This window comes from Lactuca saligna, chromosome 2 (assembly GCF_052625555.1).
Source record: "Lactuca saligna cultivar CGN05327 chromosome 2, ASM5262555v1, whole genome shotgun sequence".
Classification (NCBI taxonomy): domain Eukaryota; kingdom Viridiplantae; phylum Streptophyta; class Magnoliopsida; order Asterales; family Asteraceae; genus Lactuca; species Lactuca saligna.
In genome coordinates this window covers 8,122,923-8,149,031 of record NC_136418.1, presented here as the reverse complement: position 1 = coordinate 8,149,031, position 26,109 = coordinate 8,122,923, and the positions used below count along the sequence as shown (strand labels likewise).

The 26,109-nt window shown below is 36.1% G+C and overlaps 1 protein-coding gene across 4 annotated transcripts in view; it reads left to right on the top strand.

Moving 5' to 3' along the window:
* LOC145030648 (uncharacterized) overlaps nt 1-26,109 on the top strand; it is a 55,690-nt gene that overhangs the window by 8,781 nt on the left and 20,800 nt on the right. For 2 of the 4 annotated variants that reach the window (XM_078979033.1, XM_078979032.1), the window contains exon 3: nt 16,555-16,624. In XM_078979033.1, the coding sequence (XP_078835159.1) occupies nt 16,555-16,623 (69 nt within the window). In that variant the 3' untranslated portion in view covers nt 16,624. Of the gene's footprint in view, nt 1-16,554; nt 16,625-16,959; nt 16,979-17,060; nt 17,236-26,109 lie in introns of those variants that run through there. The other 2 variants (XM_078979031.1, XM_078979034.1) reach the window with 2 other exon arrangements.

Here is a 26,109-nt window from a genome sequence, read left to right as displayed (position 1 = left end):
CCGCACTAACCCTCCGACGTAGCGACAAACATAAGACATGTTAGAATCATAAATTATTATAAAGCCCCGACCGTTCATTTCTCTTCCTCCACCATCCCCACTACCACAACCGCCATCGCCACCACCACTACCACCACCTCTAACACCATCCGACCCCACTACTATCAACTCTGTCACTTATACCGTGGCCACCTCTGCCATCACCACCTCTTCTGCTACTAACTGGCATAATCATATATGATTACTCAATCTGTGAACAAAGATATATGTATAATCATTTATGATTAGACATACCTCATTATTGCCGATACGTTGGAACGTTAGAGAGGCAAATGAAAAATATGTGGTTGAGGTTGAATCTCAAAATCTCTAATAAATTTTAATTTCAAGTGAACCTGTAACGACCCAATTTTCATGTCCGAAAATTTCATTTTAAAATATTACTTTAGAAAACATTAATAAATAAAAACATTGTTTGATCACACCATAACACATCGCAAACCATGTTTTAAAAGTCAAACCATACATCCCGTCAAATATCAGAGTACAATCCCAGTGAATCTCGTAAATGCGGAAACCGAAGAGTGTGTGTGTGACATGCTGCTACCGCGCCGGCTCCTTTCCCCTAGCTGAGGAGGTACCTGAAACCAAAACTAAAACCGTAAGCACAAAGCTTAGTGAGCTCCCCCATAATACCCCATACCATACAAGCATTTAACATATAACATGCAATTAGGAGATACAGGCCTCACCCACACTCGCGAAGATACGGGCCCCGCCCACACCTCACTTTCTGAGAGATACGGGCCCCGCCCACACTCGTGAAGATACGGGCCCCACCCACACTTCGCTACCTGGGAGATACGGGCCTAGCCCACACTCCATTCTCGGAGATATACGGGCCCCGCCCACACTCAACCGCCAACTCATATCATACAAGTATCGCACAGACAACAAGTGTAAACAGTTCTATCATGCTGGTATATAACACAATCAACTCAACTAATAGATATGGGCTCGGCCCAGACTATAATACTAACGTCTCATCTATACGGGCCGGCCTTGGTGCCTTAGACCCGTTACTACTGGAAGGAAACTCACCTCGAAATAGCTGCTGGTCTGTGTGGGAATTGATCACCTACTACTGCTGCTGCTGCTCCGGAAACTCCTCGGCTGTAATTCCCACAATATACTTAATCATACACTGCTAACTGTCCTTTGGGTAAAAAGACCATTTTACCCCTGGTCTAGCCCTAAGTCAAATCGAAGTCAACTTTTAGTTGACCCAACTCGCCGAGTCCCTAGCAAACTATTGTCCTGGGTCCCTGATTCTACTCGTCGAGTTGGGCTATGACTCGACGAGTTCATCTTCTAAACTGTCATTCAACTCCTTCATCCTACTCGCCGAGTTGTATGAACAACTCGTCGAGTTCATCTTCATCCGAAGAACACATATGCTAAGACTCGCCGAGTTGTATGAACAACTCGCCGAGTTTGTTCTTGATCTATGAAGATTGCCTTGGACTCGCCGAGTCAGGGCATTGACTCGCCGAGTCCTATCATGAGTGAGTTCAGCTTCCAACTCACCGAGTCACCCCCTATGACTCACGGCTCAACTCGATACATCTTAAAGGGACCAGTTCAGTGACTCGCGACCAGACTCATCGAGTCACATATATGACTCGCCGAGTCGCAGCCATGCATCCATCAAATACACCGATTTGCTCGATTCCAGTCCATACCATTCACAGATCTGGGCTTCTAGGACACAATTCACACGTAAAGTTTCCAACTTTACGTGTAGATATTCACCAATATGGATTTTAAGGCTCAAAGTGCACCAAAAGAGGTAGATCTAGGGCTTTCATGCAATATGACCCCATAAAGGCATTAGATCCAAGTTCCAGGGACTAGATCATGCCTAGATCTAAAGGCTAACAACTTATTATCACCCACAAAGCACAAACAAGCTTGGGGAAGAGCCCAAGAAGGACTCCTATGAAGCAAAAAGGGATTACAAGCTTGAAAACAGAGGGGAAACGAGCTATACCTCAAGGAATATGTTGAAATGACACAAAGATGCCTGATCTCCTTCTCCTCTTCTTGATCTACACCTCTTTCTCCTCAAAACCTTAAAGAACACACCAAGAGCACTTCAATCTCTCAAGGAATTAAGGGAAAACGATGTTGGGGAGTTCTGGGGGGGTGAATGGGGACGAGTTGGGGCGGAATGAGGGTTTAAATAGGGTGCAAACCCTTGAAACTTAGGGTTTCATCCAGCAGCGGTGACTCGCCGAGTCCAGGATATGGACTCGCCGAGTCGCCCACTTAAACGTGTCCTGAGTCTCGTCCCTACTCGGCGAGTCGAACCTTATGACTCGCCGAGTCCAAGGCTAAAATAGGGCAATGCTCAAATAAAATTCACATACCGGAAACCAGGTGCTACAAATCTCCCCCACTTATTTTAGACTTCGTCCTCGAAGTCTGCTGCCCGGTCCTGAAACAGCTCGGGGTAATGCTCCATCATCTCGTCCATCGGTTCCCAAGTCCATTCCGAACCCTTGCGGTGCTGCCATTGCACCTTTACTAGTTCTACCCTCTTGTTTCTCAAAGCCTTTGTCTTTCTGTCAAGTATTGCGACTGGGCGCTCAATGTAATTCAAGCTGTCATCAACCTGAATATCCTCCAATGGTACTACTGCTGAATCGTCCACCAGGCACTTCCGCAGCTGCGAAACATGAAAGGTGCTGTGGATCTGACTGAGCTCGGCTGGCAGGTCCAACCTATACGCCACCTTGCCCACCCGGGCTGCGACCCTGAACGACCCGATGAATCTTGGGCCCAACTTGCCCCGCTTCCTGAATCGAATGACACCTTTCCAAGGCGACACTTTCAGGAGAACCATATCCCCGACTTGGAACTCCAAGTCGGATCGACGCCTATCGGCGTAGCTTTTCTGCCGACTCTGTGCAGTCTGAAGTCTGCTCCGAACCTGCTGGATCCTCTCGGTCGTCTCTAGCACCACCTCGGTGCTTCCCATGACTCTCTGGCCAACTTCACCCCAACATATCGGGGTTCTGAACTTCCGCCCATACAACATCTCGAACGGTGGTCGGTCAATACTCGCGTGATAGCTGTTGTTGTAGGAGAACTCAGCCAAGGGAAGATAGGTATCCCAGCTACCACCGAAATCCAACACACACGCCCGCAACATGTCCTCCAAAGTCTGGATGGTCCGCTCACTCTGACCATCTGTCTGCGGGTGAAAGGCGGTGCTGAAATGCAGACGAGTGCCCAACTCGTCATGGAATTTCTTCCAAAATCTGGAAGTAAAACGCACATCCCTGTCCGAGATTACCGATACTGGCACTCCATGTCATGCCACAATCTCCCTGATATAGATGTCGGCCAATTTTTCGGCCGATATGCTCTCCTGTATTGGAATAAAGTGAGCACTCTTGGTCAATCTATCCACGATGACCCAGATCGAATCCATTCCACGTGCGGTCCTGGGAAGCTTTGTGATAAAATCCATCGTGATATCTTCCCATTTCCACAGTGGGATGTCCAACGGCTGCATCTTGCCATGCGGTCTCTGATGTTCGGCCTTGACCTTCCTGCAGGTCAAACACCGCTCGACGTACCATGCCACATCCCGCTTCATGCAAGGCCACCAGTAATCCGGACGAAGATCCCTATACATCTTCGTCGCCCCGGGATGAATAGAAAATCGGGACTTGTGCACCTCCTCCATCAAAATCTGACGCACGCCACCGTGATACGGCACCCACACCCTACGGTGCAGTGTCAAAAGTCCTTTGCCATCATAATCAAAGGAGGAAACCTGACCCACCACATGCTCGCTCTTCCGATGCTCCTCCTTGATAGCCTCCTGTTGAGCCTCCCGAATCTGCTCCAATAGGGGAGTCACCACGGTCATCCTCAAGCAAACGTCCCTGATCGGCACCGTCTTGCGGCTAAGCGCATCGGCCACCACATTGGCCTTCCCCGGGTGGTAAAGGATCTCGCAATCATAATCCTTCACCACGTCCAACCACCGCCGCTGCCTCATATTCAGATTCGGCTGGTCCATGAGGTACCTCAAACTCTTGTGGTCCGTGTAGATGGTACACTGAACCCCATAGAGGTAATGTCGCCAAATCTTGAGGGCAAAGACCACCACCCCCAACTCCAAATCGTGCGTCGGGTAGTTCGCCTCGTGAGGCTTGAGCTGCCGTGAAGCGTAGGCAATGACATGCCCCCTCTGCATCAGAACTGCGCCCAACCCTGAAATGGACGCATCGCAGTAAACCACAAAATCCTCTACGCCCTCAGGCAGGGTTAGGATCGGTGCCTCACACAATTTCTGTCTCAGCATCTCAAACGCAGCCTGCTGCTCGGGTCCCCACCGAAAGACCACGACTTTCTTCGTCAGTCGTGTCAGGGGTACGGCTATCTTGGAGAAATCTTGGATAAATCTCCGATAGTAGCCCGCCAATCCCAAGAAGCTCCGAATCTCAGATGGAGACTTCGGGACCTCCCATCTCATCACGGCCTCGACCTTGGCCGGATCAACCAGAATCCCGTTCTGGTTGACGAGGTGTCCAAGAAATTGCACCTCGCGCAACCAAAACTCACACTTGGAGAACTTGGCATACAAGCTCTCCCTCCTCAGGGTCTCCAATACCTCCCTCAGATACTCCTCGTGTTCCTCCCGAGTCTTGGAATAGACCAAGATATCATCGATAAAGACTATCACAGACCGATCCAGCATCGGTCTGCATACGCGGTTCATGAGGTCCATGAACGCGGCAGGGGCATTGGTGAGCCCAAACGGCATCACCACGAACTCGTAATGACCATAGCGCGTCCGAAACGCGGTCTTCTGCATATCCTCCTCCCTGACCCTCATCTGATGATAACCCGAACGCAAATCAATCTTGGAGAACCAAGATGCCCCCTGAAGCTGGTCAAATAGGTCATCAATCTTCTGAAGCGGGTAATGGTTCTTCACCGTTACCTTGTTCAGCTCCCGATAATCTATGCACATCCGATGCGACCCGTCCTTCTTCCTTACAAACAGAATCGGGGCTCCCCAGGGTGAACTGCTCGGACGAATAAATCCCTTGTCTAGCAGCTCCTGCAGCTGCGTAGACAACTCCTGCATCTCGGGAGGAGCCAACCGATACGGTGCTTTGGCTATCGGAGCCGCACCGGGAATGAGGTCAATCCTGAACTCCACCTGTCGCTCTGGAGGTATCCCAGGTAGTTCCTCCGGGAAAACATCTGCAAAATCTCGAACCACCGGGACCTCGCTCATGGTCGCCTTACCCGCCTCCCGGGTATCCATCACATACGCGACATATCCCGCGCATCCCTGCTGAAGGTAGCGCCTAGCCCTCGCTGATGAACATACAGTGGGTCCACACTGCGGCCGTTCACCATTAATCACTAACTCTCCCCCGCTTGGGGTCCTGACTCGCACTAGCTGCTGCGCGCAATCTATCACTGCCCCATTAGGGCACAACCAATCCATACCAATAATCACCTTGTTCCCACGCAACGGGATGGGAACCAAGTCTACCAGGTAACGCTCCTCAAATAGTCGCAGAACACAATCTCGAAACACCATCGATGCTCGCACCGATCGATCGTCAGCAATCTCTACCTCTAACGGGCAATCTAACTCGCCTGAAGTCTCATGAAATCTCTTGCTAAGAGCAAGAGAAACGAACGATCGGGATGCACCCGAGTCGAACAATACCTGAACCGGGATGCCGTTCACATGGAACGATCCTAATACACATGTATACACACGGAGCACATATCAATACCATAACATCATAAAACAAAAGATAGAAGGAAAGAATCATACCCGTCACCACATCGGGCGTGGCGCGTGCCTCCTCGGCAGTCAACTGAAATGCCCGACTCCTCACCACTGGAGCCTCTGCCTTGCCCTGCCGACCATCCGTGATCCGCAGGGTCGCTGGAGCCGGCGCCTTCACTGGCGCTGCAACTGACAACTGGGGGCAATTGGCCTTCTTGTGGCCCCTCTGGTTGCAGTGAAAACACAGCAACTCGGATGTCTGAATAGCTGAAGCTGGGGCAGTACAATCCCTGCTAAAGTGCCCTGTCTTGCCGCACTTGTAGCAGCCTCCTGATCCCATCCTACATATCCCCACGTGCGTCCTGCCGCATTTCCCGCAGCGGCTCGATCCTGAATGACCTTTCGGTCTACCGTCTGATCCCTTGGGCTTCTTCCCCGAAGCCCCTCCTGCCTGACCGTCCTCTAGTTTCCGTTTCCGGATGTGCTCCAAATCTATCTCCCTCTCCCTAGCCCTGGCAATCATAGAGTCCAGGGTAGGGCAAGCCGAAAAGCTAACATGCTCCCGGATGTCAGCTCATAACATATCATGGTAACGAGTCCTCCTCATGTCCTCGTCACCAGCATACTGGGGCACCAATAAAGCCCTCTCCCGGAACTTGGCGGTGATCTCCGCCACAGTCTCCGTCGTCTGCCTCATGTCTAGAAACTCCCTAGCCAGCTGCTGAAGCTCGACCGCCGGTGCAAACTCTGCCCTGAACCTAGTCACAAAGTCCGACCAGGTCATTGCCTCGATAGCTGAGGCTCCCAACGAGTCACCCACTGACTCCCACCAATCCCGGGCTCGGTCTCGTAAACACCCTGTTGCGTACCTCACCTTCGACCCCTCGGGGCAGAAGCTAGTCAACTGGGCAGACTCGATATCCGCAATCCACCGCCTGGCGACAATGGGGTCCTTCACCCCATGGAAATCCGGCGCACCACTGCCCCTGAAGTCCTTGAAGGACAGTGTGCGAGATCCTGACTGGCTAGAGGCTAAATCGCTCCTGAATGCCCGTAGGCGATCCTCCATCAACTCCATGATCCCTTCCTTGATCGACCCAAAGAGGATGGGGGTCGACTCAAGGATGCCCCTGGTGATCTCCGACGTGATGAACTCACGTAGCCTCTCATCAATCGGCTCGGTGCCTGATCCCGAACCTGACCCCTCTCCTGAACCGCCATCTGTCGGTCTCGGTCGAAGTACCACCATTCTGCAAAACATCATAATAATCATTAGTGATGCTGCTACTTTCTGAGGGATCTCAACTACTTACAGGTTCCTTGGTCTCATCTTGGACTTCCTCGGCTCGGGTACGGATCCTCTGCTTTCAGTAGTACGGGCCCATACTACCTTCCACATCTATCCGTACCTTCTCCGAGGAATTCCTCGACTTCACCAGATCCCCTTTACTACTGCTACTCTCTGCTATTCTCATCCTAGGCTTGCCCTAGGGAAAACTCAAGTTCAACATGACTGGTCCTCAGCTGCTGTAGGTCTCCTCATAATGCCAGTTAGCCACCACCTAAACACCATCACATGTGATGAGGATTAGATAATCCTTCAAGTAAAAGATCCGTCCCTACAACGGTTGGACTCAAACAAGAGCTGCGCAATAGGGCCAGTTCCAGTACTTTGGGATTATTCAAACCTGATTACATGTGGTGTGACGTGTTCACCTAGTGGCTAACTCCCATTACTCAGAACCCCACCAAGCACGAAGCAAGCAGCATTCGGATAAGGGGAAACAGACTCAAGCCAAAACTATTCTTATAACAAGAAACGACACTAGCATAGGATGCTAAGCTCATACTATCAGGCATAACCTAAACAAGCTATCCTACTGCTGTCTACTCAATTCTAGCATGCAATACTCATAAAGCTGTAACACATAAGCAGGCACATAAGGCATCACTCCTAGATCCTTAGCCCTATTCTAGCATGCGGTTCTACGTAAGCTGATAAACATAACATAAACTTGTATGGGTACTATGGGGAATACTTACTTGAGCTCGGTCGGTCGCGCACGTCACACACTTCGCTCTTTCTTATGACTCTTTTCCGAGTTTTAGAGAACATTTTCTTTTGGAAAATCTTTCAATCCCTCGATTTGAGTTCAGACACTCCCGAAGGCGTGTCCGAATCCCTCAAACTAGGGCTCTGATACCAACTTGTAACGACCCAATTTTCATGTCCGAAAATTTCATTTTAAAATATTACTTTAGAAAACATTAATAAATAAAAACATTGTTTGAGCACACCATAACACATCGCAAACCATGTTTTAAAAGTCAAACCATACATCCCGTCAAATATCAGAGAACAATCCCAGTGAATCTCGTAAATGCGGAAACCGAAGAGTGTGTGTGTGACATGTTGGTACCGCGCCGACTCCTTTCCCCTAGCTGAGGAGGTACCTGAAACCAAAACTGAAACCGTAAGCACAAAGCTTAGTGAGCTCCCCCATAATACCCCATACCATACAAGCATTTAACATATAACATGCAATTAGGAGATACGGGCCTCGCCCACACTCGCGAAGATACGGGCCCCGCCCACACCTCACTTTCTGAGAGATACGGGCCCCGCCCACACTCGTGAAGATACGGGCCCCGCCCACACTTCGCTACCTGGGAGATACGGGCCTAGCCCACACTCCATTCTCGGAGAGATACGGGCCCCGCCCACACTCAACCGCCAACTCATATCATACAAGTATCGCACAGACAACAAGTGTAAACAGTTCTATCATGCTGGTATATAACACAATCAACTCAACTAATAGATACGGGCTCGGCCCACACTATAATACTAACGTCTCATCTATACGGGCCGGCCTTGGTGCCTTAGACCCGTTACTACTGGAAGGAAACTCACCTCGAAATAGCTGTTGGTCTGTGTGGGAATTGATCACCTACTACTGCTGCTGCTGCTCCGGAAACTCCCCGGCTGTAATTCCCACAATATACTTAATCATACACTGCTAACTGTCCTTTGGGTAAAAAGACCATTTTACCCCTGGTCTAGCCCTAAGTCAAATCGAAGTCAACTTTTAGTTGACCCAACTCGCCGAGTGGATCTCCACTCGCCGAGTCCCTAGCAAACTATTGTCCTGGGTCCTTGATTCTACTCGTCGAGTTGGGCTATGACTCGACGAGTTCATCTTCTAAACTGTCATTCAACTCCTTCATCCTACTCGCCGAGTTGTATGAACAACTCGTCGAGTTCATCTTCATCCGAAGAACACATATGCTAAGACTCGCCGAGTTGTATGAACAACTCGCCGAGTTTGTTCTTGATCTATGAAGATTGCCTTGGACTCGCCGAGTCAGGGCATTGACTCGCCGAGTCCTATCATGAGTGAGTTCAGCTTCCAACTCACCGAGTCACCCCCTGTGACTCACGGCTCAACTCGATACATCTTAAAGGGACCAGTTCAGTGACTCGCGACCAGACTCGTCGAGTCACATATATGACTCACCGAGTCGCAGCCATGCATCCATCAAATACACCGATTTGCTCGATTCCAGTCCATACCATTCACAAATCTGGGCTTCTAGGACACAATTAACACGTAAAGTTTCCAACTTTACGTGTAGATATTCACCAATATGGATTTTAAGGCTCAAAGTGCACCAAAAGAGGTAGATCTAGGGCTTTCATGCAATATGACCCCATAAAGGCATTAGATCCAAGTTCCAGGGACTAGATCATGCCTAGATCTAAAGGCTAACAACTTATTATCACCCACAAAGCACAAACAAGCTTGGGGAAGAGCCCAAGAAGGACTCCTATGAAGCAAAAAGGGATTACAAGCTTGAAAACAGAGGGGAAACGAGCTATACCTCAAGGAATATGTTGAAATGACACAAAGATGCCTGATCTCCTTCTCCTCTTCTTGATCTACACCTCTTTCTCCTCAAAACCTTCAAGAACACACCAAGAGCACTTCAATCTCTCAAGGAATTAAGGGAAAACGATGTTGGGGAGTTCTGGGGGGGTGAATGGGGACGAGTTGGGGCAGAATGAGGGTTTAAATAGGGTGCAAACCCTTGAAACTTAGGGTTTCATCCAGCAGCGGTGACTCGCCGAATCCAGGATATGGACTCGCCGAGTCGCCCACTTAAACGTGTCCTGAGTCTCGTCCCTACTCGGCGAGTCGGACCTTATGACTCGCCGAGTCCAAGGCTAAAATAGGGCAATGCTCAAATAAAATTCACATACCGGAAACCAGGTGCTACAGAACCTATATATATATATATATATATATATATATATATATATATATATATATATATATATATATATATATATATATATATATATATATATATATATATATATATATATATATATATATATATATATATATATATATATATGGTAGGTTATAATGTGGATGGACAATTATTGTGTGGACGTGTGGATAATATTATTTTATGAAAATTACTAAGAGAATATGTTGTTTAGTAATGTAAATACGTTCAATCTCACATAACTATTGTTATTTTAATAGATCCTCACTAATTCTAATTCATTTTTTTTCTTATTCATCGTTTTTTTTATTTATTTTAATTCTTACAGAATACAACTCAATAAATATCCTGATAACATTCTGACAGAATGAAAATAATTAAAAAAAATGTATAATAACGTTATAGACGATTTAATTAGTGAAAATGCTTAATAATTAAAATAATTATATAAGATTGAACGTAATCATATTATCAAACAACATATTTTCTTTGTAATTTGCACAGAATAACATTATCTACACGTCCGCACAATAGATGTCAATCCCCATTAAAACCTAGCAATATCTATACTACCTTATAAAAGAAATTTTAATATTTCTATAAATAGAATCAATATAATAATAATATTTTTTTAAAAGTCAAGTCTTTAAGCTTAAAGTACAACCAACTATTAATATAATAATATTATAATATATATCTTACAAATGATAATGCTAGGGATACAAGTATTAAAAAACACATTTAAATTAGTATTTCCTTATTTTTAGGGATTGAATTAGTATTTTCATCAATTTTGACCCAACTTGTACTCCTAAAATATATTTTCTCTGGTATCTGGTGCATTCGAAATCTGAAACACTTCTTTTCGACAAATTGTTTGAAATTTAAAAGTTCATTCAAATTGGAGTTCCATAATTTTGAAATTTAAAAGTTCATTCAAATTGGAGTTCCCTAATTTTTTGCATAAAATATAGTTGACTGGAGACTAATTCAAATCTTCATCTCCCTTTCCTCCATGAAATACACCACCACAATATTTTTTTGTTTTGACATTGCACTTTTTATTTTTGTGAAACCGATCGATGATGATGCAAGTGTTCTTAGAAATATAACATGTCTCCGAATGCAACTAATTGCTTGAAAGAAACTATTCGTCGCCACTTTGCGCGGGAAACGACTAGTGTGTGTGTGTGTGTATATATATATATATATATATATATATATATAATTTTTCTAAGAGCTTTTTATCGTTCAATTGCTTTATTATTTTGGTATTAAATTGATTAAATACATATCATGTTACTACTTTGACATCATATATACTATAAGAGTAAAATAAACATCTTACTAGAAATAAAGATTTTGTCTCTCATCAAAACATATATTTATATTTATATTTTTCCTCTCAAATAATTTTGATCTAACGGTTTTTATTATTCATAATTTTAAATTTAAAATATTAGTATTTTATATGTTACGATTTGGGTTCCTTTCTATGTTTTAAAAGTTACATTTTTAATCCCTTACATAATTTCTCTTTATAGTTTTCATTTTTATTAATTTCATTAAGATACATTTTAAAGTTATATTTTCCTTCATCTCCTCCATACATAATTGTGACCAAAACTTTATTTTTATATTTTTTTTGTTCCACTTATATGATATAATAGTCATCATCATATATATGGAGTGTTGACATTTTTAATTTACGTTCTATATACATACGATTTGCAAAAGATTTCCTCCACACATTAAAGTTATATTTTCGTCCCTTACATAACTTCTTTTTATAATTTTTGTTTTTATTAATTTCCTTAAGATATATTGTCAAGACTTTGGTTCTCCAACTCACTTGATTGATTAGTGGATGTTAGGCTGGTGGGTAGAATGGAAAAAGTGATTGCGGAGTCAATATGTTTGATCGTGATTTGGGTTCTTTGAACTTACAAGAATGCACTTAATTTTGTTCCCAACAAGTACATAAGTACATGAAGCAATTTGTTTGTCATAGCATTCTTGAGAATTCTTTTAAATGGTTTTCTTTTCATAATACTAAGGCTAGGATTAGTTGGTCTGCTTGGATGAATAATCCAATCATTCCATAATTTTGTTTGCTTTGCTAATTTCTTACTAACTAAGGTTCTGTTTTTAATAAAAGTTTATTGTCGCGATTTGAAATGTTTCTATACAGATTAAGCTTTTAAAACTTTACATTATTACATATTATTATTATAAATTGAAAATTAAATCCGACGAAAATGAAGGAATTTTCTACTCGTTAGGTTTTGGGATTATTTTTTTGTAAAATCATATTATTATGTATTATTTCGATTTATTTTATTTATGAGAAATTAAATATCCTTTTACTTTTTCTTCCTATTTATCCTTCTACCAATATGAAATGATGACAAGTGTCTTATAATATTATTAATTTTATTAAAATATGACTTTTATTACCATTTTACATGAATATTAATATAAGTAGGATGAAGATGTAAAAAATATTTAATTTCTATTTATTTATTCATTAAAAAAGCATTTATATGAAAACTTCTTATATTATCACCAAAACACTATTTTTTATTTGCTTTCGTCTCTCTCTCTCTCTCTCTCTCTCTCTTTGTGTGTGTGTGTATATATATATATATATATATATATATATATATATATATATATATATATATATATATATATATATAAAGAGAGAGAGAGAGGCTTAGGTTATTCTATTCTAACAAATTATTGTGTGGATATCGTATGCTATGAGAATTACTAAGTGAATAATTATTATTACCTTATTATTATTATTCACATTTATGTCAGAATGTTTATTGGGTCGTATTCTGTCAAAATGAAAATAAGTGAAAAACGATGTGTGAAAACAAAAATAAATAATAATTAGCGAGAATGCATGAAAATGATGATATTTTTGTAAGGTTAAATGTATTCGCATTGCTAAACAATTTATTCTCTTAGCAATTCTCATAGAATACAATATCCGCATAATAATTAGTTAGAATACTTGAACACAGTTCGTTCTCTCTCTCTCTCTCTCTCTCTCTCTCTCTCTCTCTATATATATATATATATATATATATATATATATATATATATATATATATATATATATATATATATATATATATATATATATATATATAACCATGTTTATTTTATGAGACATTGGGATATTAACTTAGCCACTTATCTTGGAGATCAAGAAATAAAAAAAAAATATTAAATGCAAAATAAAAGGAAAATTTCATTATTTTTTAAAATATTATTTTTGTCATTTAATTTATCCAAAAAAATAATAATAAGTAAATAATTAATAAATAATAAAAAATACTGTTTTTTTTAATATACGTGAAATATTCTAATAAAATATTATAATATAAATATTCAAATATAATTGTTATAATTTTAGAATATTCTGATATTATATTAGATTTGTTGGATATATAAAAATATTTTAATATTCTACTAGAATTGTGTGTATATTAGAATAATGTATTAGAGTTGTTTGAATATTTATACTCTAATATTCTAGTAGAATATTTGAATATTCTTACAATTTTGTTTTAATATTTATAGTATAATATTTTATTAAAATATTACACATATATTTAAAAAATGATTATTTTATATATTTTTATTTTTTATTCTATTTGGATTAATTAAATGATGAAAATATTATTTACAAAAATTCAAAAAATTTCATTTATTTTTCATTTTAAAAATATTTTTTTGATCACCAAGATTACTAGCTATGATTGCGTCTCATATATCATAAAATTAGAATGGTCTCTAATGAACCACTAACATTTTTAGTATCATTATGATTAGTTTTTCAAACCTTGTTTTAGAGCTTATCTTATACTTATATATACATATATATATATATATATATATATATATATATATATATATATATATATATATATATATATATATATATATATGTGTGTATGTGTGTGGGGGGGGGGGTGTATGTAAATTCATTACTTATATATATATATATATATATATATATATATATATATATATATATATATATATATATATATATATATATATATATATATATATATATATATATATATATATATATATACTAGCCGTCTACCCGCGCAAAGCGGCGGACGGCAAATAATTTGATATCTTTAGAGTTAAAACCATTTTGCGTTCAGTTCGAGAAATGAATATTAAATGACATCTATTTTTCAAGAGCATTATACCATATTAAGAAGGTGTTTGGCTAAGCTTTTTTTAAAACAACTTATTAGGTTCCACATTACTATAAGTTAAAAAAGTGTTTGGATTAAAATAACTTATTCCGGTGGGGAACCTCTAATACGTTCATTTTTCATAAGTTACCCTACACTTACTTATTAACTTATAAGCTAATAAACTAATAAGCAATAAACTTTTTTTTGTCAAACACCCCCTAAATGGTTATTACTTCAATTTATACATACCCAAACCACTTGTACTGTTTATCGTACTTTTTTTTTTTTTTTTTTTTTTTTTTTTCGTTTTCCTTAATTCCTTTATTAATTTAATATCCTACTAAGTAAAATGCTAAAATATATAAATAATAGTTTATAAAAATAAACTTTTAGAATATCAGGTGTTATGATTCAAAAGTCGATAAATAGGCCTTTGAGAAGGCTAAAATACTCAGGTGTCAACTTGTTCATTGTGATTTTAAACCAAGTTTGATCACAAATTAAAACATTTTCAACGATGGTATGTAATTCAAGAATTCATATTGATTTAGGTTCTCGAAACCTTAAAATATTGAACAAAATCTATATAGAACCTTATAAAAAGGACAATAATCACCGTAATGAGGTAGTCCATGTGATGAAACTTGATATTATAAGGACCAATGATGAAAAAGGTTTCATTTTTAGACTAAACAAGATGAAAAATATACAAACTACCTTAATCATGTCAAATCTTGTGTTTAACCGTTCTTTATTGCAAAAGTAAGATGTCAAAATATACAAACTAATGATAATACAATGCTCTAACTGGCCCTTTTGGTTGAGTTTTTTGAACCTGCAAAGCCAACACATTAAACAAACATAGTAAAACCTTTTTAGGAACAAATCTGATATAATAAAGCCTTCACCCAATATATTTATAAGATAAAAATACAAAAAGTTAAAAATGATGAAATCAATTACAAGTAAGAATTAGAATAAAAACTTGTTAAGAAAGAGATATCTGTAGGAGGGATATTTGAATCAACATGTATTTTCTGATGGTTTCAAATTTTGAATTATCCAAAATTCAGGAAAAGAAATAGAATTTGTTGAGACAAATAAATATTCAAAACACAAGTTAAAATTTAATATTATTTTATTGATGACTATTTGTACTATTAGCTTAACGATTTGAACGTCTTAAAAAAATAATATTATTATATTCAATCTATTTTTATAAATAGTGAGATTTTTTTTATAAGATAGTATATATATATATATATATATATATATATATATATATATATATATATATATATATATATATATATATAACATGTGCATCATATGTATATAATTTGGAAAAACATTCTTTGGAGCTTATATTCTATAAAAAAAACAACTAAAAATATATAAATTCATGATTATTTAACATTTACCCATACTAATATTCAATTTTTTTGAATAAAACGTAAAATTTGCACCTTATGCACATCTAACAGTAAAACGTTTTTCTTTTTCAATTTTTTTTTCAACAAATCATTTTATATTGCAAGGTTTTAACTTATTAGCATGTTTTTTATATGTATATTAATATGCACATATGCATAAGTGGGTATTTGAATATTTGCATATGTGTATATGTGCATATGGTACATCTGCACATTTTACTTATTTTTTTCTTTTAAAATTCATTCATATTCGAGTTTGTGCACATATATATATATATATATATATATATATATATATATATATATATATATATATATATATATATATATATATATATATATATATATATATATATTAAATAACGTTTTAATTGGTTAAGACGTTGGTATGGATGTGCTTCGTTGAAAAAGAAATTAGAGAAAAACATTTTATCAATTAAAAAGTGTATATGGCTCACATGTTTCATATATTTTTTTTAATATAAATATAGGAAGAGATTGAAAAATGATACATTTATATATTTTTAGATATTTTTTTGATAAAAGATAAACTTTAAAATAAGAATTGAAAATTTTATTAATGGTGGTGTATATATATATATATATATATATATATATATATATATATATATATATATATATATATATATATATATATATTTGCTTTTTATGGACAGTTACAAAGGTTTCTTTTAATGTAGAGACAAGTGTGTTTGTTATTGATTATTGATTATTAATTAATTTATATTTTATATTTCTATTTTTCCAGTTATGCTCTGCCTCTTCCCAGTTTCCTAAACAGCCCAAGCTTCAAAGAACAAGAAGTGCCCCTTTCTAAGGTCACTCATGTTCATTTCGGAATTTCTAATTTTCAATTCCAATCTTTATTAATTTTTTTAGTAATCAAGGAATCTCTTTAAATCGTAGAATTTCTAAAAGTATATAAAAAGAGACAATTTAACTTTTTTCACAACAAATCGGTTTCTGATTATGGTTTATTAATAATCGGTTGTACGATAAAAATTAATTAGTTTCGCTAAAAAGTACTAACTTTGGTTCAAGGACTTAAAAGTAGTCTTAGAAGTACGATAATTTAATAGTTAAAAATATATGACCAAACTATAAAATGTGAGGTTATTCGTGTTAACTTCGTATTTTTGTTTTGATATTATAGCAAATATCGAGAACACGAGTTGTCACGATATTTATAACAAGACAAAATTTGGTACAAAGTATTATGGTTTAACATGTGATATCAAGATATTTTACATACAGGTTGCAAGTATCCATCATGAGAAAGCAGACAAATATCCCCATAATCATGTATACGCTTCCTTCAAAGTTTAAATTCATGTTAATTTTGAGGGGTTTTTTTTTTTTTTTTTTTGAGCCATTTCTGGTCAAACATTTATAAAGACCGTATATAAATGAACACTATTTTATATGCAAAGGTATTAATCCATACCTCATAAAACTTAAGAAACCAACAAAATCCCTAATCGGAAGAAAACATAGCACATGTCAAAGCACGTTACTATAAGCATCACACTCCCTATAACATGTACGTCAACAAACAATGTATATTTAGATAAGTATAATATAAAATTGAGTGATCAAACCCGGAAAGTCATCATAAGTCTAACAATTCTCACATCCAAACATTTAACATTTAAAATCATAAGTATATAATAGATTTTTTCTCTATATCTCAAACTCATCAAATCACCGGCCTTAAGTGGGATCGACCAACAACAATTAACTACTTTTATTTGGGCAACGACGAACAACCTATGAAAATTTTTAAGTTACAAAATCAATGTAAATGCAAAATTTCACATAAACACTTATGGGTACATGCAGCCAGAAACATTTTATGACTTTTCATTATTATGGCAAAATACTTTATTAAACAAAACTAATACTATGGTAATCGAAAATCACAAGCTAGAAAGCATACATTTGTTTAAATCGAATTAAGCTAAACAATTTGAAAGTCTAGCTCCAACAGTGTGGTAGACTCTAATGTGTCACACCTAAATCCTAGGAAACCTTAAGATTGAGAGAGAGAGAGAGAGAGAGAGAGAGAGAGAGAGAGAGAGAGAGAGAGAGAGAGAGAGAGAGAGAGAGAGAGAGAGAGAGAGAGAATATGCCTAATGTGGGTTATCTCTTTCCACTTGGGTTGAGAATATGCCTTCCTCTTCTTCCCCTTATCTTGATGGATTGCTAAAATTGGGGCGCCAACATAACTGTTTGAATGAGACTTCTTCATTTCTACTTTAATAATTTGCTAGAGATTATCAAGCTTAATCAATGTGTTTTTAGTAGCGTTCAAATTATAATTTAGAATAAACTAATCATAACTACTTAGAAATGATTTGAGCGCCATGTCAATCCCAAGCTTTTTGTCAAAATTCACATCGAGCTTTCCAATCTCTCTACGTGTCTTTGCATCTTCTACACATGAGCATAAAAAAAATGCTTTTCTTTCAAATTGTACATCGGGCGTTGAACTTCATAACGCTCTTGTCTCGCTTTCATATAAAACATTTGAGCAAGATCCAAGTTCATTTCGTATGCCCAGTAGTCCTCATAGGACTTTTGAAGATCAGGTGCCATGATTGCAATCATAATGCAAGGGACCTTAGTGGTATTATCAACATGTTTTTTGTATTAATCTAGTTCCTTAGGAGTAACAGTTTCTTTATCAATTTCTGGAACAAGATTCTCAAAAACATCATCTTTGTTCTCGTATCATAGTGTCATCTTTAAATTTTGTATCCAGTCCAAATATAATTGCTAAAGGGTTGCCCGATTTTAAAATTTGAAAACATAAAAATTTTAAATTTTAAATTTTTGGTGTAATATTTGAAAATTAAAAAATTTGAATGTTTTAAATGTTTCCTGCCTACGACCACCGAGAACCGCCAAGGGCCGACTAGTTTCATTAAATTCTACGATACAAGATACCTTGAACCGATTGATAAAGAATTTAAAGATGCAAACTTTAAAGATGACGATTAGGTTGCTTGACGGAAATTAGTCAAAATCGGTCAAACTCGGGCTTGGCGGCCTTTGGCGGTTGTAGGCGGAAAATATTTAAAAATTTCAAATGTTTTAATTTTCAAACATCACACCAAAATTTTAAATTTTCAAACTTTTATGTTTTCAAATTTTAAAATACTATACTAAAATTTTGAAAATTTAAAATTTTCAAATACTTATTTTTTTAGGATCTTTTAATTTTTTAAATAATTTTATTAATAATTTAGGGTCCCGATTAATCGTCGTCTACTCTGATTAATTCTTATAATGTCAGTCGACCGTCAAGCTACCACCGATTGATTTTCACAATTTTGATATATATATATATATATATATATATATATATATATATATATATATATATATATATATATATATATATATATATATATATATATATATATATGATGTATTTAAATACATTTTGAAAATATAATATTTAAATTTAATTATTTAAACTTTTAATTAATTAATCTTTTAAACCATTTAGATTCCTTTAATTAAACTGTTAATTAGTTTATATTAAATCTTATTAAGGATAATTCCATTATCTAATTATCTTATAATTGCATAATTACCTTTATAAATTTTCCATATTTTTAAATTAGGATATCTTAATTATCTAGATTTAATAATCAAATTTCATCCATTTAAAAAATCTTAAAAATGAGTAATTATCCTATAAATTTGAAAAATGCAAGCTTTTTTTTTTGCAAATCAGATTTACCCTAGGAGTCGTCGCGGCCTGCGAAAAACCTGTTTTGTTTTGTTTTTTTTTTTTTTTTTCACCATCATGCACTTATAAGTGAAAGCCCTAGGCTTTGATACCACTATTGTGATTTTTAGGTTACAAAATCAATGTACATGCGGAATTTTACATAAACACTTATAGTGCATGCATCCTAAAACATATTATATACTTTATATAAAAAAAATAATACCATGATAATAAAAAATCACAAGGTAGAAAACATATCTTTGCTTAAATCAAAATAAGTTAAACAAGTCTTCTTGAAATCTCCTGGGAAAGTCTAATGGGTCACACCCAAACCCAAGGAAACCTAATGATCGAAAAAGGAGACACTGGAGAGATAGAAAATCCAAATTATGTATGTGTTGAGGTGTATGATCGATTTTGGCTAGGGTACACCCCTATTTGTATTTGCCAGATTACCTAGAACCCCTAAATTTAAATAATAAAACAATAGTATTTTCTACCTGTTCGAATTCGGTTTCCTTATTTGATTACCTCGCTTCTAGAAACCCTAAAGAGGGCTCCTAAAACTGTCCCCCCTTGGGAGGTTCTAGAATGCCTTCCTTGTTCAACTATTAAACAATTGCATTCTAACCCTTACAACTTTAATTAATTTTAATTAATCCAAAATCAATAATTAAATTAATTATGATTAATTCTTAATTAATTATTACTATTTCCAAATAATATATCAATAAATCATATAACTCTCTTCTAATACAATTCCTATTTATTTCCCAGTTATGAGGGAAACCCAAAAATGACTTTACTTTTTTTTTTTTTTTTTTTTTTTTTTTTAAATTATACTAATTTAGTTAAAACCTTAGACACTAAATACAACACAACCCTCATTATGGGGCAATAAAGAACAATAACTAACTACTCTCATTTGAAAACAACGAACAACTAAATACTCACAATTATGGCAATGATAAACTACCCATAATTGAAGCAAACCAACTTACAATTATGGCAAGGATGAACTACCCATAATTGAAGCAAACCAACTCATCATTCTTCCTATTTTAGAATTTTCAACATTTTTACTCTTTTAACATTCTAAGCTTATTAAGCTTCTCACTTTTACAAATAATAATTAAGTTTGTAACTTAGATCTCAACGGTCTCAAAGCATAGCCCAAGTAATATATAACCATACTCAAGATATAAAACCAAGATAATTTTCGAACCATATCTAATCAAAGGGTTTTTGAACTCAAATATAAATACAAATGGTACATAAACCCAATGCAACTTCAAAATATCAAATATTTCTTATATATATATATATAGTCGGGATTGATTCAAAATTTCAGTTTCAAAAGCGATGGAATTGACAGCAGAAGCATTATAAAACTTGAATAACATAAAACAACTTTATACCTATTAAGGATCATTTTGTATGAACATAAAATGTTAAATCACAACCATAAGAAATAACATCCTTTCAAGATTTTGAATCTTCTTCGAAGGTTGGATGTTGATGGATATGATAAGAAGATAAAAGAGGGTTCCTTTAGAGAAGTCCACCAACAAGTAATTAAGACTTTGGGTGCTAGTCCATGACTTGCAATATAAAGATCTTAAGTCTTAAAGCCTAAAACTAATTGTGTTTTAAAGGAGAGTGAAAGCATCATGCTTCTTATTTTATGTTCTAACATTTTAGAGAAAAAGAAGAGAGTAAGAGAGAGGAGTTCATGGTTTTACTTGCAAAAGGGACATCCATGCATGGAAGCCTTTAAGCACTTTATTAGCTAGTGATTACCCTTTGTCTCTTAACAATTTAAGAACCATATTTAATGATTATAACAAGGCATATTTCTAAAGCATGTCATGTTTAATTAAATAAGAAAGAAGCACAAAATCTTGCCCCCCATGCTAGTTTATAGTTTTGCAAGAAAAAAAAAGGTAAAAATGTTTTTCACTCTTTTTTCTTTTATATGTTATGCACAGTTTTAATACCTAAAATATCTTAAGTCCAGAAAGATGTACATAACATTTTTAATCATATATCATGATATTACTTTGATACTAACATTGAAAATTATTAGTTTCATTTAATATTAATTTCCAATTAAAAATGAAAGAGTTATTAATATTTATCTAGAATCAACTTCTTATAAATATTCATTTTATGTGTACTCATTATTAGTATGGACCTATATGATCAAATGTTGTTGGTAATATCATTCAAAAATGATTCTTGAGAATATAGATATTTCAATATCCTACTTACAAAATATTCATTATAGATCGATATGGATAGTGGTAAATGTGTAGTAACATTTCACTGCCCCAACAACACACAAATAGGTGCTATTTAACAACATACAATTCCTAAGAATCTCACAAATTCAACTAAAGGTAAGTTATCAATTATCGCTTTGCCACATACATCATGTTAAACATGAGATTTGGATCGCAATCAATATGATCTATTTTCAACTTTTAGTAAGGTGCCTTAGATGTCTAACTCTTAACATATAAGAGGAATAAATTCTATTTGCACTAAATATTCCTATTATGTAGTTTATATTATACTTAATAATGGCCTTTATAAATGTCTGGTAAAAAACATTTAACTATATCAAACAGAACATTCCCTACACTCAAGTCCAAAATATGCATCTCATGTCTAATGATACAAATATATTACATTTATCAAGTATCACTCATTATAGCAATCCATGATTTGATCTTGAACATGTGTCATGTATGATACTTGTTTGTTACCAAGTACATATAATCTTGGTTGCAGTGCTTTGTCACTTTCATCATATGAAAATCAAGCTATCTAAATTATATTAGCCTTACTTCATAATTCTTCCCATAACTACCACAACTATGAATGACTATGAACCTTTTATAATAACTAGATTATTCAGGGATTAAGATGATAATATTGAACATAAAACGTATTAATGAAAAGATCATATCCGTTATGTCAAATTCGATGCGATAGTTGTTATTTACATTTTCCAGTATTTAAATAATAAGTCCAAATCAAATCTCATTACTAGAATAACAAAGTCATGTTGCTCAAGCGCAACCATCGTTCTTAGCTTATGTAAAGGCTTCATGAATAGGTCTAAATAAATTTCGATATGTGTAAATTTTGCAAATATAATCATCTCATTCTTTAACTTTATTCCTAGTATATTGTTAATGTAGAGAAAATGATTGGTGTTATGATGTGACTTAGGGTCCTTAGCTTATGTAGCTGCACCTTGTTGTCTTAAAAGATTTATAAGGGATCTTGAATGGAAGGAATCAATCTTAGGTTTTTAATGAACTTTTTCATCCAACACTTTGTATCACAGCTTCCAGAGCAACAATGTATTCTTATTTTGTAAGATTGTGCAACCATGTTTTGTTTGGAACTACTTTCCAACAAAAAACTGTTCCTTCATTCATAATGAAGACATATCTAGATTGTGACTTACAATTGACTCCAACTATTTGGAAGCTAGCATCTGTGTACTAATTTACATCAAGATCTTCTTCCAAACTAAGTAACTTACGAACATTTCTTCAATTCTTTGCAAGTACTTTTAGAATGTTCTTTATAGTCATCTAATGACATTCCCTTATTTTTGTTGGGATTTAATATCATTAAATACACATTAACTAGGTTTCATAAACAATTAAATTTACTCAAGTGTACATCCACCCTAGGATCTAGGTTTTACTAGTTTTAGCAACGTACTTTAAAAACTAACTAAAAGAATGATAAGACACTTACCTCTTGATCATTATACTATGTGAATGACATTCTTCCAATGGATGAAGGACCCAAAGTAGAATCCATCTAATGTAGTTAGACCCAAGACTTCAAGAAGGAAACAAGGAATAAACATTATATTAGGGTTTATGCAAAACATTAACCCTAAGAGAGGGGTTGTGAATTTCATCCACTAGAAGAAGAAGAGAGTAGGGAGAAAAAAAATTAAGTCTTAGGAATCCCTTGGATTTGATCCCCAAGCATCCTATTTATAGGTTCCAGGTAAATCCTTAAGCCAATCAGATTCCTAATGATAATCATTAACCTTTTTAAAAAAATGTGTCTTATCTTAATCCTTTGTGATATATTCGTCCGTATCATTATTTCTGGAGCGTTATAAATATTCCAATTAATCCAAAGGATTTTATTAATATTATACCATTTTTATAAATTAAAACTATTTAATTAATTACCAAAATAATTTCCAATTTAAATTATATATAAATTAACAAGTTATTTTTCTCTAATTTCTTATTGTTAATTATGTCATGAGGCCAACCCAAAATGACACTATTATTACTTATAAATATTACCAACTAGTTAATGATGTTGGACACCATTTCCAATAGTCTCCCACTTGAACAAATTATTAACTTTTTAACGTCTTAATAATTTTCAAATAACTAATAGAGATTAACTCATCTAATGCAACTGTCACACACTTGATCTTAGTCAAGTTTAGTTCCTATATAACTTATAACATATTCCTTTATTCAAGATATTCGTACGAACTTAAGACATGTATAACGGGTCAATATCAAAGTTCAAAATTCTGTTTCTTGGTAAAGATTTTTGATGATCATATATGACTTCTAAATCAAACAAATCAATTTAGTCATGACCTAGTGAAGCACATTAAATGTTATTGTAACAACGTACATTTCAAAACATTTTTTCACTTTTAAAAATGTAATTTCATTCATACATATTCCCAAATCTCATTGTATCACATCTCAAAACCATTAAAAAACACATCCTAAGATCAAAACGTATAAAACTCCGATAGTGTGTGCTGATCATGTCGGCGCCTTCCCGCGATCCTCATTGGTACCTGAAACACATAACACAAAACACTGTAAGCATAAATGTTTAGTGAGTTACCCAAAATACCACATACAACACATATTATCCACTCTAAGCTATAACTCTGTATGACCCTCTGGTCAAAGTGTCTCAGTGGGACTCTCCAGTCCCATAACTCTGTGGACCCTCTGGTCCTAACTCTATAAACTCTGAATCACATATAGCACATAATCACACACACACACACACACACACATATATATATATATATATATATATATATATATATATATATATCACATCATATAATAGCATACAACATAGTCTATCATATGACTCAAATTACCACTCTAGGTAAAGTATAGTGTGAAGAGTCACCTCAGATAACTCGGAAACCCTTGAACTCGGAAATACTGATCTAGCCTCCGCCTAATCACATAACATAATTACTCTAATCAATACGACTTTCAAAGACTTGGCTAATCCCTCTCTAAGCTATCCTAGGAGGGTAAAAGACCATTCTACCCTTCAATGGCTCAAAAGTCCAAACATTGACTAAACCCCAATAGTCAACGAAGTCAACTCTAGATAAAGGTCAACTTTGACCAGACTCGTCGAGTGCACTCGGGCGACTCGACGAGTCCACGTGGGTCCCATGAATCCTTCTAAGCCTCATTTGGCACGTCGAGTCCCTCCTCCACTTGCCAGGTTACTCTACAACAAATCGCGGGGCAACCCCGACTTGACTCGTCAAGTCCACTTACGGACTCGGCGAGTTGCTCCCATAATAACTCTCAAATAACCTTCTGAGGTCAGATCTGCTTCCCTAAACTATATATCTGACTTCCCAATCACCAATAACCACGTAAAGGTCGAAACTTGACTCACATGAAATGCACCCAAGGCTTTTCTTGGTGAAATAACTACTAAAATGGCAACCTAAGTTCATTTCCTCCATGGAACCACATAAAGCAGGTTGGCTAAGGCTCTCTGGATCTCTAAAGGTTCGGATCCAGAGTCTATCACACAATGGGACACTATACTTGCCCAAACAAACCAATAAAAAGGTATAGAAAACCCTAGATTCAAGGTTCTTATGCAAAACAGAAGAATAGATCGAATTGCTACCTCAAAATTGAAGATCCAAGCTAAAAATACACGGAATAGCAACCCTCTTGACCTCCTCTTGTTGGAAACACTTTCTCCTTAGCTAAACCACACCAAAAATGATCAAAATAGCTCAATCTCTCTCACAACTCGCTCAAGCTCTCTAGGGTTTATCTCTCTGGACTGGTAGCTGAAAATGAGGGCTATAAGGACCCTTAAATAGGGCACAAGACCGGGGATTTAGGGTTCCAGCCCACAGTGTGGACTCGTCGAGTCCACCCTTTCCGACTCGTCGACTCCACTCATTAATCCAGTCAGCAAACGCGGTTCTTCTCGATGAGTCTACGCCTCAACTCGTTGAGTCCCTGTTTTTTACTCAAACATAATACCTGGAAATCCAGTTGTTACAGTTAGTATCGAATCATCAGGGAGGGAAGGGGAGGGATCCCATAGATATCTCTTATTCTATTCAGGTATAAGGAACAAATAAAATTTCAATACATAGTTTTTTTCTACTTGTCTAATCATACATGGTCATAACCTTTATGACTACCAATTACAGATAGCGTTGGAGCACTCCAATGCACAACGCAAAAAAAATTGCATATGCATCTCAGT